This window comes from Chionomys nivalis, chromosome 25 (assembly GCF_950005125.1).
Source record: "Chionomys nivalis chromosome 25, mChiNiv1.1, whole genome shotgun sequence".
NCBI classification, from domain to species: domain Eukaryota; kingdom Metazoa; phylum Chordata; class Mammalia; order Rodentia; family Cricetidae; genus Chionomys; species Chionomys nivalis.
Genome location: NC_080110.1, coordinates 2,102,501 through 2,117,523, shown reverse-complemented (window position 1 = coordinate 2,117,523; position 15,023 = coordinate 2,102,501). Strand labels below are relative to the sequence as shown.

Sequence of the window (15,023 nt, the reverse complement as noted above, 5' to 3'; positions counted from 1 at the left end):
AGTGCTTCACTTAGGAGGAACACAATCATGCGCTGGGCTGGGCTCAGAACTACCCAGACAAACCAACTGCTGTTAGCCTCTTCACCCCCCACCCAGGAGCTGAAGGCAGTTTATTTCCTTCAAGTCTGTAAAACGCTCACTCATCTCCTTGGCTTTCATGGCTATTCCCACCTCCCAGATGAAGAAAGTGCGGCGTAACTCTATGCGGGTCACAAAGAGGGTCTCTTAGTCACAAATGAGATCATCTGCCTGCCTGTCACCATCCTGAGAAGCCTGGGATGCGAGTATCCTCTGGTTCTTTGGTGATAACCAGCAAGGATACTTTGTAGCTCGCTGCAGTCAAAGGCCTCTATGGGACCTGGGGCAGCGGTTCAGCAGTTACTCTTCCTGAAGATCTAGGTTTCGCTCTCATCACCCACTGAGAGGCTCCAATTATCTGTTAACTCTAGTGTCAAGGGATTCAACGCCTCTTCTGGCATCTTCTGGCACTGTGTACACGTGGTACACACATACAGGCATGCAAACACCCACACGCATAAAATTTTAAAAAGTATTTTTAAAAAAACATTTTGGGGGGGCTCAGAGATTAAGAGCACTGGCTGGCTGCTCTTTCAGAGGTCCCAAGTTCAATTTCCCAGCAGTCACATGGTGGCTCACAACCATCTGTAATGAGATCTGATGCCTTCTTCTAGCATGTAGACATACATGCAGGTGGAACACTGTGTATGTAATAAGTTAATTAATTAAACTTTTTTTTTTTGGTTAGTTGGTTTTTGGTTTTTTGAGACAGGGCTTCTCTGTGTAGCTTTGGAGTCTGTCCTGGAACTCACTCTGTAGCCCAGGCTGCCCTCGAACTCACAGAGATCCACCTGCCTCTGCCTAGCAAGTGCTGGGATTAAAGGTGTGTGCCACCACCGCCTGGCCTGAAAAGCCATTTTTAAAGGCTCCTGTGGCTCTTGAGCCATACTATTGGTCAAAGCCTGGCACGGGCAGGTTGGGAAAGAGGGACCATTGAAGGAACTTAGTTCTTTTCTAAACTATCATCCAAAGGGGTGAAAGTTGAGCCAAGGAGCTTGGGAAAGGAGCTAATAAAAATCCACCGCCGCATCCTCTCTGTGCCTTCCTGATAGGGCTCTTAGCGTCACTAATGAGAGTAAATGGAGTGGAATTCTTCTCTCACGCCGACAAAGCAAATCATGATGGCATTTTTTCCAGACACGTTCTAACTCCACCGTCCAGCCGGTTTACAGTTCTTCAAGTGCTTAATTTACAACCTGGGGAGAGTGTTTTGGAAACCTCAAAGATGACTCCTGCAATGTAGAGCCTGCACAGTCTGCAGAACTGCAGAGGGCTGCTCAGATGGGGGACAGAGGGCTCGGGCCTCCAGAGGAAGCCTGGCAGCTCAGGAGCGACCCAGGCAAGGAGAGTGCACAGCTCCCAAGAAGTGAGTAGCAGATGCCACTGTGGCAGCAGCCTGTGGACGGTTCAGCCTCCTCCTCTCCCCAGCCACACAGAAGGATAACGGAAAACCATGCTGCAGTCCTGGCTGGTCCACTTTGTACACGGTGGTAAGGAGAGGGGAAACAAAGCCCCCAGGGAACTTCCTGCCGCCTCAGGCCTTCTCCCACTTTCCCTTCTCTGGATGCTGATAGGCTCTTCCTGCAACGGTTGTCCACTCGTTCATTCCGAGTACCTACCATCCACACCACCAGTGAGACAGAAGCCCATTTCTTCCCTAGAGGCTGATGGACAGGAGGAGATGGCCACACAAAAATCCAACCTAGGAGGAAGCCAGCGCTGAGCTGGGACAGAGGAACGAGGAACAGATCTTGAGGACCTCAGCAAATGCGGAACGGAGCCTTTGTGAAAGTAAGGAAGGGTTTTAACGGAGAGAACCAGGGGTCCTCAGGTCCTCCACAATGGTCTCTCTCCAGTGCTGTTACTTTCCAGACCCCACTGTCCCAAGCCGCAGAATTAGAGAGAGCTGTGCACCACCAACCTACTTTTGACACAAAGCCTCAATCCAGGCCTTATCACATTGGGGGCTGTGGACCCCCCAGACCCTGAATTTCCTGTAAACAACTTGCTTGCAGCTGCTCTGAGCAAAACAACTTGTTTTCCTGTGTTTGCAGCTGCTCTGAGCACGAGACAGGAGAGTGGGTTCTGGTGGCTGCAGCTGAAAACTGCCAAGAGCTGGGGGCATGGCCAGAGCCCTATATAAGCTGCCCCTGAGCACAATAAAGTTGGCATTTTTGTTACAAGGATGACCCATGTCTCCATGTCACTGTCTGTCTGTGTGCGTGCGTTTTTAAATCTCCAGCCTGGTTCCCAGCTCACGTGCTGTCCCATAGCGCAGGCGTTAACCTTATCAGGAATAAATTCAAGGCTAATGTGTCTAAGGTCCTACTGTGCATCAGAAGTCTGCAAACCCTAATGCTGATTCTAGGTAATAAGGCACTGGGAGATGTCTTGCTAACCACAAAAACATGCAGCTTTCCCAGGAGCCTGCAGCTACCGAGAGGGGGGCAAGTGGGATGTGGATCTGGGTCTGTCTACTACACTGCTGAGATTTCTAACACAACCCCCCCGATTTTATACCCTGGTTATTTCAGATGAATTATTAGTACCTGCTTTATTCTAAACTCTAGATATCTTAAAAGCATGAGAGACCAGTCTCCCCCGAAATGTCCCCACTGTGCCGGGCCCATCTTCAGCACACATGAAACACTCCGGGTGTCCGCTCTGTGGGAGGGAAGAAAGGTACATGTCAGCCAGAACGGGGAAGCATGCCAGCTGGAAGGAGAGGAACTACAGCGACCACCTGGGTTTGCCTAGCAGGATGTGATGCCCTATGGGCAGGCGGCAGACAAGCAAACAGGCGTCTTTGAGACTAGTGATGACCCTAGCTGCTTGGATGGCTGTTGCCATACCAGGTGGTAGACTTAGCCACATCATCTCACTGAATCGCCTCCACGAGCCACCAGATAAGATTCGCCACGCTCTCCCGATGAGAAAGAGAGAAGCAGAAGCTAAAATATAGGAACCTACCCAAGGTCACCTTGCTGTCAAGGACTGGGATGAGATGTGGATACAAAGTCTATCTCCATCCAAGACAAGTGTGTGTGTGTGTGTGTGTGTGTGTCTGTGTGTCTTTGTGTCTGTGTGTCCCAAGGCAAACAGGGTGCCACCTTCCACTTCCTACATAAAATGGGAGTCTCGTAGGACTGGAGGTTTGACATCTTGGAGGCTGACAAGACATGGCCTTCCCCAGTCATCACCACTCTCTGCCCCCAAAGGACCACATTTTTCAAATAACAATTTTCTTGAAATGTGATCCACACGTCTTTAGCTCATTTTACAGCACACCATCAGGGGGTTTTAGTCTCTTCTCAAAGTTGTGCAAGCGTCATCACAATTGTAAAACACGTTCATGACCGCCAAAGTAAACACACCAGGTAGCAGCCACTTTCCGTTTGCTGCCAACTCTGCCATCAGCCCTGACAACCGCCCATCTTTCTGTCTCTATGGACTGGCTGTCGTGGGACACTTCACAGACATGGACTCATCTGCTGCATGGTAGCCTTTCATAACTCAGCACGATGTCTTCAAGGTTGCTCCATGCTGCAGCATGTATGAAGCCCTTCTGATTCTTCTCATTGCTGAATAACACTCCACAAATAATCAATAAAACCATGCAAGAGATAGCAAGAATATTCTAAGGAAAGGAAGCACACCAAATTTCATGCATCCATGCCTAGGGAGGTGAACACTTGTGTGCCTTCCTCTTAACATGTCCTGACCCATTGTGAACACATTCTATGTGGACATATGTTTATATTTCTCCAGGGTAGACCTAGGAGTGAAACTGACCAGCCCTAGCTTTTACATACAGTTAAAAGTTTACTGAAGAATCTCGCCATGAAGCCAACATCTGGCTGCTCCTGGGCTGTTTCCAGGGAATTTTATCAATTCAGCCAGACTCCAGTCACGGGTGGGTCATCTGGCCCAGCCCCTCCTCTCCTGGATCCTTGGATTCTCTCGCCGTTACACTTGCCAGTGTCGTCTGGACCGGCGCAATGATAAATGCATTCTGCTTTAAAGCAGATACTTCGCAAATCATAACTTACAGATGCTCTGAGACTTTCATGTGGGAAAGATGAATGAGAATTCTGCTGTCTGACTCTGGAGCCACTGAGGACAGGAAGCCGCAGCCAGGATCCCGACAAGCCCTGGATATATGTCTCTCCCTGACAAACGCATGAGCAAATGTAACAGCAAAGGAATGTGTGTGGGGAAGGGTCCGCCTGCCTTTGCAGACAGAGCTCTCCTCATCCATTCATCCCCAGTCTTGTGTTTCCTTGCCAACGAATGTAAATGTTCCTCGGGTCAGGGAGGATAAGCTTCAGTGGCTACACCTCTCCGAAAGTCCCTAGCTAGATTTATTCATCTCAGCTCCATCCCGCAAGACTTGGTTGGGGGTCGACATCGTGCTTGGCCCTCAGCAAGGCATCTCTGGTGGGTGGCGTGAGATGGGTTCAAGGCAGTTAGACAGGGTGTAACACAGAAAAGGAACCTTGGTTGAGTAGTTTATCTCTTACCACACCCTAAGAGGAAGGCGATCAAGACATCCTGGCACACTGTGGGTGCTTTTTCACTACGGGCTAAAAAGGTAAACATGTTCATTCATAGAAGCCCCCACCCCCACCCCAGGCATGCAGGATCAGGCTCTTTGGGGAACAAAGGATGCAGTGTGTGTTCCGGTGAAGAGGTCCTTGGTGGGAGTCATTCCCTCTCCATCCTCACCCCATCTCTCTCCCAAAATGGTTTCAACGCCTAATCTTTTCACACCCCAGCTCTCAGGAAACCCTCCCTGCTCCAGGCCAGCACCCCAAGCCCGCAGGCACAGAACCCCTCTGTGACCAGCATCCAGCTCAACCAATTCCCAAGAGTTATGGTCAAGATCTCCGGCCTTGCTGCTGATGTGACCTTGTACAAGCTGGATAACCTCACGAGGCCTCAGCTCCTTCTTCTGGAAAATGGGATAAGAGGTTTAGGGAAGCTTTTGCTCAGGATCAAACTACTTTTAATGAACAAGGCTAGCGCTGGTCATCTCCTGAAACGATGACACCTCCGTAAAGTGTGATGCCTGCCTAGGAACTGTCCCCTCCCTCTCTCTCTGTCCCCTCCCTCTCTGTCCCCTCCCTCTCTTCTAGCCTACTGCAAGCTCCTTGGCTTAGTCATGCCTGGCTCCATATTTAACATGGCGAGTGTGTATGGCAGACGATATGAAATCTGTCACAGAATCTAACAGAATTCACTCGATATCTCCGGATGCGTTTCACGTCTGCTGCTAGATTGTGAGTCCTTAAAGAGCGAGGACCACATTGTCAAATAAAGGACAGACATCCCTGATTAAGAATCAGGTTTCTTTGCCCAAACTCAGTCACTTAACATGTCTGTGAGGGGTTGGGCTGACACGTTGGCCAGGATCTCTGATTCTTTGGAAACTGGATTTGAGCCTTAACTCAAACACAGCCCCTCAGCCCCTGTGCACATGATGTCCATACATAACCCAGTCTAGCAGGCCAGTTTTCGTCTCGCTCTCAGAGCCACAATTTGCCATCACTGGGCTGAGGGAATCGCGTTGGCAAGAGCTTACCCTTTTAAGATTCACTTTGACCAAATGCGTCCCCCAAAACTGTGCGTTTGGGTTCAATTTTTTTTTTGTTATGTTATATTGTGTGGTGTTTGTTTTAGCAATACTTTGTGTGCCCTAAAGGCCCGAGGAATTGGCTCCCAAAGAGCACACATTATAGGAAGACCCAGAAGTTCATTCCACAGCCCAAAACTTCATCCAAACAAAGGTTGTGTAATAAATGGGGCCCAGATTCAACACTGCAGAAACACATTCAGCTCGACTGTCTCGTCTTTCTATGCCCGCACCTCCCTAATTAATCTAATTACCCTGGCAAAGATGTGACCCCCTCACCTCTCCCTCTGTGTCTCTGCAAAATCCAAGGCTAATTGGCCAATGCAACCTGTCTCTCTGACAGCCTTAAACTGTAGATGCAATCATAAATGAGAATAAGACAGAAAATGCACCAGGAAGGAACACTAGAATGTTTCCTTTTCCCCTTTGAAACTTTACCCAGGTTACTGTCTGCAACTCTCAAAAGCCCAAGAAGTTGGGGAATATCAGCATCCTGCTCCAGCTGAGGAACCTGGCATTTCAGTTAAGTGGCTTCCAGAAAGCTCCAATGCCAGGAAGGGATCCGTCAAGGGTCTGGATGGCGACCAGGGCTCTGAGCCTTTCTGTAAAGCTTGCCCCAATCTTAGGCTCATTATCTCAAGTCACTGTGAGTTCCTGCCTTATAGACATGCTTAGGCTGTGGCCGTGAGACCACATTAGGGCTTGAGAGAATGGAAGCGCCTGGACCACGCAGCGGGCTGAAGCAGTCGGCTGCAAACTCCTGAGTCGGTTACTCTCTTCAGAGCACAGAAGGTGGTGCTGTTCTGGCTTGAGTCTCCCTCAGAAGGCCCTTCTTTCCAGGTCAGATGTTCTAAGCTACAGGAAATGACTCTCCTCTGTGAGCAGGACCCCCACTTCAGGCAGGAATGCTGATTTCCCAAGCATCTCCGGCTGGTTGATTCACACTGACACCCAGCACCCGATTCATCTTAACAGAAAAGGCGGACATCGCCGCTCCTCCTGAGACCTGCTCTCAAAGGGACTGGATCAAAAGCATCAACTGTAATTCTACCCAAAGAGGGAGCAGGCAGACTTTAGCCTGCTCGTGAGCCTCCTCAACGGAAGCTTCGAGGCAAGTTGCAGATGTCACGCTAATACCATAATTTTTTGTTGGTGGTGGTTTTTTTTTTTTTTTTTTTGCTGCTCTTGACACTGACTCATCAGGCACTGACCAGACAAGCACAATGCTGACCTCTGTTTTTGTTACTGCTGCTTGTGGTGTTTTCTCTGCAGCCAGACGTGGGGTTTTCCACCTGACAATTCCAGTTTCTCACTTGGGCTCTTCTGCCATCTGTGAACAGTGCACTCAGTGGGGGAGGATGCTGCACCCAGGAGGACTTCTCCCCTCCAAACGTCAGTTTCCTACCGGTTAAAAGCAAGCCGGTCACCGGAGGATCTTGCTAATGCTCAAGTTAGCAATCAAGCCGAAAACAGCCCGACGGAGAAGTGGAGCAGCTTGGGAACTGTCAGTTCCTGAGCATGTATCTACCGCCAGCTGCACAATCTTTACATAATTCTTGAATAAAACAAGAGATTTCGCTGAAATTAATAGCACAATGGGAGGGTGAACTAGACAATAACAGCGGACTGGTCTCGTCACGGAGAAACGAGGCTCCATCGTTCTCTGGGCGCCCCCTAGTGGCCATGAGGCTAAATCCTGGCAGAATGTTCAGTTTTGTGCAAATAAAGAGCCAGACACCCACTGAAAGAAAGGAAGGCAGGCGCCTGCCTACCAATGCAAGTCTAACTCAGCCCGGGGCTCAGACAGTCAGAAGAATGCCTGACTGGAGGCCACAGTGGAGCTCAGCAGGCAAGTGTACGCCGCCAAGACTCAGTGCAGCTCGGTTGACTCCCAAGAAGGTGCCGCAGACCCTAGATCCACCCTGGCTACTCAACCCCTCACATTCTCCCATCTTCAACCTGCACCTCAGACTGGGTCTGTTTTGCATTATCCTGCTTTCCAACTTCCCAGCGCGATTCCTCAGCAGCTCTATAGGCAACAGGAGCAAGGAGCTACACTTAGTTTTTCTGCTTATTCAACACCCAGCCTGGGGAATATCAACTCAGAAGAAACACATGAATGAAGCCTGCTTCCCGGGCACTTCCTTCGTCAGAGAACACCTTTGCAACCATCTCCTCCTCAGAATTCTCAGCCCAAAGGGCAAAGAGCACCTGCACAACTGCTTTGCAACTTGCTGTAGAATTCACATGTGGCGGAGCAGTTTTATTTTAAGGATACAATCAATTCTCATTCCCCAATTCATTGACTTTTTAAGTGATAATGTAGCCCCAACCTTGACAGTGAATCTGAGAAGCTGACGAGGGGGGACTATCCAGCTGGCCACATACTTGAAAATTACAAGGGTAAACCTTGCTGACTGTAATCATTGTCCACAGCTATCTGATAGCTCACTTGCCCTTCCCTGTAGCCACTGGTTAGGTTTATAAGCAACAGTGGGTCCCCAAATACCCCTGAAAGTGCACATAAGAAGGTATCATAGTTGGTTTCTTACTTTGGCCCTAAATCAATTAAAATACATCTGATACTCTTTAAATCAGAGAACCATGCTCATTTCTGCCACACACCACACAAACCCTTTCTGCAACAGTCAGACACTTTGGACCCAACTCTAGCCACAAGCAGTGTGGATTCCAAGGGCCTGTTCTGCAAATGGGAAAATGACAAAAAGCCAAAGCTGGGACAATTCTGAGCCCCTGAGGCACTCCGAGCACTGCTTGGTACCCTGGCAGAGCTTCAGCCGTTACCGGGGCAGCTAGCCAGACCTCTTGAACAATTTAGTAGCCCTGTAGCCATAATCTGGAAGGCAAGCAAGGCTGCAGCAAGTCACATCTGTGTCTGAATGGCCACCCATGCCCTGGCCATGGCAGTCTTGCCAGAGGCCAGAATGCAAACTGTCAAAAACCTCAGACATTCTGTTGGAGCTTCTGGTTTTTACAGGCAACCGTCTGTCTTCTTTTGCCGCAACAGCAGCATCAGGGTGATCAAGCTCAGCGAAATTATACAGAGAAGTGGGGTTGTGGTAAGATGGAAAAGAAGTTAGGGTCCCGAGCAACTATAGGACACAGACTTGTGAATCCAGCTTCATGACTAAGGATGTGGGTCTTCTGGAGTTGTACAAATAAGGAACTCTCGGGTAAGACATGAAGGTGTGTCTGCGGGAGAGACCCCACGTTCCCAAAGCTCCAAAATATTTGCGAATCCTAAAAACACTTTGCTAGCTGGTGGGGAAAAGGGGGAAGCCCCAAAATATGTGCAGACAGGATGTAACAAGTGTTTCCAGAGATATACACCTGAGTCATGCGTGCTGAAGGGAAAAGTCAGGAGCGTGACTGGGGGGCTTCTGCCGAGACCCCTCTTGGTGGAGGGAGCCACGGAGCTAGCGGGTACCACCCAGGAATTTCCCCTACTCACCACTCGGCCTGAAAACCTCTCGGTGGCTCTCTTGACTTTGCCGTAGGTACCTTTGCCCAGGGTCTCCTGCAGTTCATAGCGATGCTTCAAGTTGTGCTTGTGGTGATGTCTCTTCACCCCGTGCGGCTTCCTGGGCTCCGTTGGGGCTGCAGTCGCCCCGACCACCGCCTCCCGCTGAGAGCCCGGCGGCCCCGGCTCCACATCAGGGCCATCTCCTGCCGCGGGCACAGCCGCCTCTTCCATGTCCAAGCGCGGGGCGAGCCGGGCTGGAGAGGGCAGGACCCAGCACGCACAGGGGCTCTGGGTGGTCCCCGCTGAGGGAAACCAGGGTGCGTTCAAGGTCTCCCCCGCAGCATTGCTGAGACAACCCGACCTGGCTCTGGCTTGCCGCTGGGTCACTAGAGGCGGCGGAGACTGCACATCTGGCGCCCCGGGCGCGCACGCTCCGCGCACCGCCTCCCCGGCCGGCCGCAGATTGCGGAGCGTCCGGCGAGGTGGCGGCGATGTCAGGGGAGGCGGTGGTGTTAGCGAGAAGGAGGGGAGAGGGTGGCTCCGAGCGCAGAGAGAGGAGTGTTATGTGGGGCGCCGCGCCCCCCGCCCCCGCGCCAGAAGGACGCGCAGACGGGGCGGGGCGGGAGGGGAGCGCGGGGCGGGCGCCCGGGTGTCCCCACCTCCGCGTCGGGCCACCGCGCAGGGAGGGGGCGGGGTGCGTGTCGTCGTTCACCCTTTGTGCGGCGCGGCGCAGGCCCGGGCGGCGGCCAGGGCGCTTTGTCCTCGCCAGGCGGGGGACAGACGGTCCCGGTGGGGTGGGGGTGGTCCTCAGTACGTTTGTCCCCCTCCCTGAGCTTCCTGCACTCACCCTCCGGAGCTACTGCGGGCGTTCTGCGGCTGGCTTTGGCCGATCGGCCACGGATAAAGCTCTCCTGGCCCCGAGGCCGCAGAGGCGGCTACGCACAGAGTCCGGGTGGCCCAAGCGTGCGCGTTGTGGGCCGGGGCTGCACCCTTCCGGGCCACCCTTCATGTTTGTTATGGTGTCGCAGCGGCCACCAAGCCCGCGAGAGCTGGGGGAGGCCGGGGAAAGGAGGCACAGCGGTGTTGGGTTACCGGCGGTGAGTCACGGTCTCCTCCCGCTGCCGAGGCCCTGCAGGCCTCCAACTCCGGCCTGGCCAGGGCAGCGCCCTCCTGGTGCCACTGCGGAACCTGGAAAGTCCCCCGGGAGGGATGCTTCGGGACCCCGCACCCGGCTTTTTCAGGGAGAAAGGCGGAGTCAGGAACGCAGGGAGGCCCAAAGGAGGAACCCGGCCCTTTGGGGCGCTGATCACCCGTGAGGTCTGGGAGTCCGGCAAGAACAACAGCCGAAGAGGGGAGGAAAAGTGGAGGCCTGGATGGAGCTGGGTCCCCCGAGCTGCCCAGACCAGTGGGAAGGCCCCTTTCCGAGGAGGACAGACCATGGTTCTCGGATAGACCAGGACCAGAACCTGGGCCTTCTGAGCAATTCCTTGCCCAAGCCAGAGGCCACTTGCAGGCCTCCTGACCCCCTCGGGTGATGGGAATTTTCCTTGACTAAAAAGGCCATATCTCCCCTACCAGGTGAGGGTCAGGCAGGAAGGACTCCCAGCTGCATGTGGGCTGCAGGGAGGAAAAAAAATAAGACACGAGGGGGGAAAATTTTAAGAGGCCTTAGGAAATTTTTTCAAGTAATTTCATGTAAATTACAGTGTTCCAGACTAGGGTGGGAAGAGCGAACAGGAAATTTCGAGAGGCTGGTGTGTTCTGCGAGTTGCCCTGGAGCTGGCGCTTGCCCTGCGCCCTCTGGTTCCTCCCGCCCTCCGCATTCCACACTGTCTTCACTCCTGTCTACTTATCACCTTACACTGGACTCCGACAGCCTGCCTGCCCTAGACCCCCACCCCCACCCCCACCCCTGCTGCCAGAATTACACCGCGCAGATCCGCCCCTCACTCCTCTGCTCCGTTCTGCAGACTTATCTCCAAACTTTATTTACTTGTTTTAGGGATGCCTGAAACCCCTCCACCAACCCCGGCCCTCCCTTAAAAGCACTCAACAAACGCGCAAAGGCCGTGTTTATTCTGATCTATTCATCCCAACAGCCCTTTCAGTGACTCCCTGCCCCCGTCCTGAAGCTGAACGCTGCTTTTAAAAAGTCCGCAGACATGCATGAAGATTGCAAGACAAGTTGGTGGCATGCAGGTAGAGTCCCAGGTCCCCACTGAATTGGCTGGGAGACTTTAGTTAAACGATTAACCTTTTCTTCAGTTTGCTCTTAAAATAGGTCTCAATGAGTCTGGTTGATTTTAGTTGTGGCTTGGTTTTCAGATGAACAGATTGTGTCTGTATTGGTGATTAAGATGACAAGTGCCCTGGTCCCTTCTGTCCCCGGGATGTGGTAGGAAACCTGCCCACGCCTTCAAGGTTACCTGTGCCCGTATAACTTGCATAGGTTGTTAGAATCAATGCAACAGCGATGGTTCTTCTGCCTGGAACCTTTAACGGCTAGGTAGTAAATTGTCATGTCCTCTCCTCACCTTGACAAGCAGAGCAGAGTCAGGGCAAGCTGAGACTGTAAAGCGAACAGATTCGTCCCCAGGAAGGCTGAGCTGGAAAACCAGCATGAGCAAACACTCTTTTGCTGTGTTCAGCCAATGAGGTGGGCATAGCCCTTCTGACAGCATCGCTCTCAAGGGCAAGGGCTTCAGCCCTGTCTGCTGAACGGGTAGAACCTCCCACGTGCTGGTAACCGGTTGACGGCGATGCATGCTGTGGAAGGTAGCTGCTATAATCTGTATTCAACTGGGTCGATCATATTAGAAAGGTTTAAAGCTTTGCCTAATATCACTTAGCTTGTCCTGGGTGACGGCAGAACCAAGACTTAAACCCTCCCTGCACCCGCTCTATAGGCGCCAGGGTACCTCTCATTAAATGGGAAAGAGGTGAAACCCAACTACAGTGCGTGGCACATGGTCACATCCAAGCGTTGGCAGCTCCTGCCAAGCCTGAATTCCTGTAACACTGATAACTGTGAATTTATGCATTTGTCCTGTATATGAATATATGCATGTACGTATACACGTGTGGAGGTAAGGATACCGTTTAGAAGTCACCTCTCTCCTTCCACCACGTGGCCCCAGGGATCAAACTCTGATTGATCATCAGTCTTGATGACAGAGAGCCTTTATCTGCTGAGCCGTTGTCCATCCACATGTGGTTTGTTTTTACACAGGACATCTCCTCTACCCAGCTCAGGCGCCTTGGTTCAGAGTTTGAATTTTAGAGTCCAACTGACTGGGTTCCAGTCCCGTCCTGATATTAACCATGACTGCCTTGAACCGTTATTTCCTCCTCTCTTGATCTGTCGGCGGTGATGGGGACAGCTGTGTCATAGCCAGTCGTAACGGTGTGTCACACGCAAGGTTGGCGTGGATCTTAACGGATAGGACAGCTATCACCATCAGGCCTACTGCAACTTCTTGCAAGGCTCCCGCCAGAGCTCTGAGGAGTAACTGGCAGCTTGATCACACGACTTGGTAGCTTCTGGTTCTGCGCTGGATACTAGGCAAATGTTGTAACATCTGCACTCACAAGGTCCAAATCTTTTAAGCTTTTCAAATCAGCTTAAAAGAAAGTGTGTATGTTTGCTTTCTTGAGAAAGCTTTGTTCAGAAAACACAGTAATACCAACTACCATTTCTCGTGTGTGTGTGTGTGTGTGTGTGTGTCCCATTCAAACCATATATATGTACATATACATACAGTGTATATGTATGCAGTGTGAGTGATTTAAACCCTCACCTATAGACTCCTGAGTTTGGACACTTGTTTCCCAGATGGTGGTCTGGTTTGGGGAGGCTGTGGAAGCTTTTAGAGGTTAGGTCCAGCAGAACAAAGTGGGTCACAGCAGGGAGAATCCGATGAGTATTATAGTCCTGTCCCAGGTGATCTCTGCTTCCTGCTCCCGAGATGTGAACAAGCAGCCACATACTCCCACTACCATGAACTCTACCATGCCTTCCCCATGACCATGAACTGGGGCCTTTCAAACTGAGCCAGGAGAAATCATATTCTCCCTTAAGTTGCTTCTTATTAGAGGTGGTGAGATTTGATTGGTGGATTTATTTATGTAGCATTACTTGTATGAGGGATCTAGTCAGAGAAGTATTCAACAGTTTTATTGAAATGGTACCCAATAAAAATCCCTTTATTAATGCTATTTTCCTACGGTGTGCCCAGCTCTGAGGCTAACATGGTCCCTCTTCTTCCAGCTAACAGAGTAGTAAACACAGTTACAGCATCCAGCTGGTCTCCAGCCACCAAGCTTGGGAGTACTCATGCTTTTGGATATGAGATAGATAGATAAAAGCAAAAGTTTACTCAGGAAATGATACCGAAAGCTCAATTTCTTCCCACCTGCTAAATGGCTGGTAACCATAGCAACGGGGGGGGGGGGCACAGGTTTCAGAATCAAAAGCGGTTCAAGTCCTTCTAGCTGTGTGGTCCTGGGCTGTCTTCTCTTTACTTCTGTTTTCTGTTTAAGGTAGAGGCATTTTAAAAGTTTTGATGAAGATTCTTATAGTTTGGCAAGTGTCCCCTAAAGACAGGCGTAGAAAAGCTTAGTCCCCAGGGTGGGCCTTCCGAGTCGTCCTCTTTACCATGTGGGGCCTAGTGGGAGGTTTCCCACCCTGGGGGTGCTCATGAAGGGAAGTGTGGGCCTCTCCCTCCCTCTGCCCTGACCCCTATCAGTCATGGAAATGAAGTCAAGCATCCAAAATCGTGAGCCTAAATAAACTTCTCAATTAATCTCGTGGATTTGTTACAGCAGAAAGCAGATCACAGGAACTATGAGTTGATGCAGAAAACAGAAAGCAGTGAGACCGCTAAGACCCAGGTAACCAACCGCATTGAATAAATATCAGGCGTGTTACTGTGTTCTGCTGCCTTCCCACTGGGATTCCCTTTTGTACATGCAAACACAAGTGACAAGATCTGTTCATGGGACTGAGAGGTGGAGGTGGGAGAGGGTACCGACACAGTTACCGAATCCAAAATTCCAAAGTCAGGAACCTTACAGACAGTAGCTCAGCGGCCCAGGAAGAGAATCCCACAGCAGTATGCTCTGTGCCGTGCACATTCGCTAAATGTTTACACAGTCAGGCCGTAGGTGTAAAGTTACATGAAACAAATGGATGTCGTGCCTACGCTTGGGCCCTAGCCTCGAGATATCCTGTCATGCAAATATTCCACAATCTAGATAAAAATAAAAATGTGCAACGCTCACTCCTGGTCCCAGGCTTTGCTAATGAGAGAGGCAAAGTCTGCAAAACAATTGAGGTAATACCAGGGTTGTAAGAAAACCACTCAAATTAGCATTTTTCCTTCCTGTTTCCGTACTTGGCAGTGGAGAGGTCGAGGAGCCCATTGGGAAGAGTTTGGGGATAGTCAGTGGGACAGGAGATTGACCCATATGACCCTCTGTCCTAATCCCTTCAGAGTTGACATCTTACGTTGCCGTTTTTCTCAGTCCCTTGTGCATATGGGAAGGGGATAAGCTAAAAAATAAGAGCACTCTTGTCAGGGAAAGGAAAATGGACATGTGTTGAGTCCCCTGCACTGAGGACACCAGAGCGGACAGTACCCATGCCACACTAGGAAGAGCAGCGGCCAGAAAGCCGAGAGATTGACTAGGCGCTCAAGGATGTGCTGGACTGCGTAGGAGGAAAACAAGCGACAGATAGCAGCAATGAAAAAGGCCTGGGGTTCTACCGAGGCTGAAGGGGCCTGGGAAGGCAGGGTAACAGGGGGTAGACAAGGGTGACGTGGAGCGGGG

At 51.1% G+C, this 15,023-nt stretch overlaps 1 protein-coding gene across 1 annotated transcript in view; it reads right to left on the bottom strand.

Moving 5' to 3' along the window:
* Nuak1 (NUAK family kinase 1) overlaps positions 1-10,370 on the bottom strand; it is a 64,443-nt gene extending 54,073 nt beyond the window's left edge. Inside the window, exon 1 of the mRNA XM_057757822.1 lies at positions 9,183-10,370. Within this exon, the coding sequence (XP_057613805.1) occupies positions 9,183-9,425 (243 nt within the window). The 5' untranslated portion in view covers positions 9,426-10,370. The remainder of the gene's footprint in view (positions 1-9,182) is intronic.
* Positions 10,371-15,023: the final 4,653 nt, after the last annotated feature.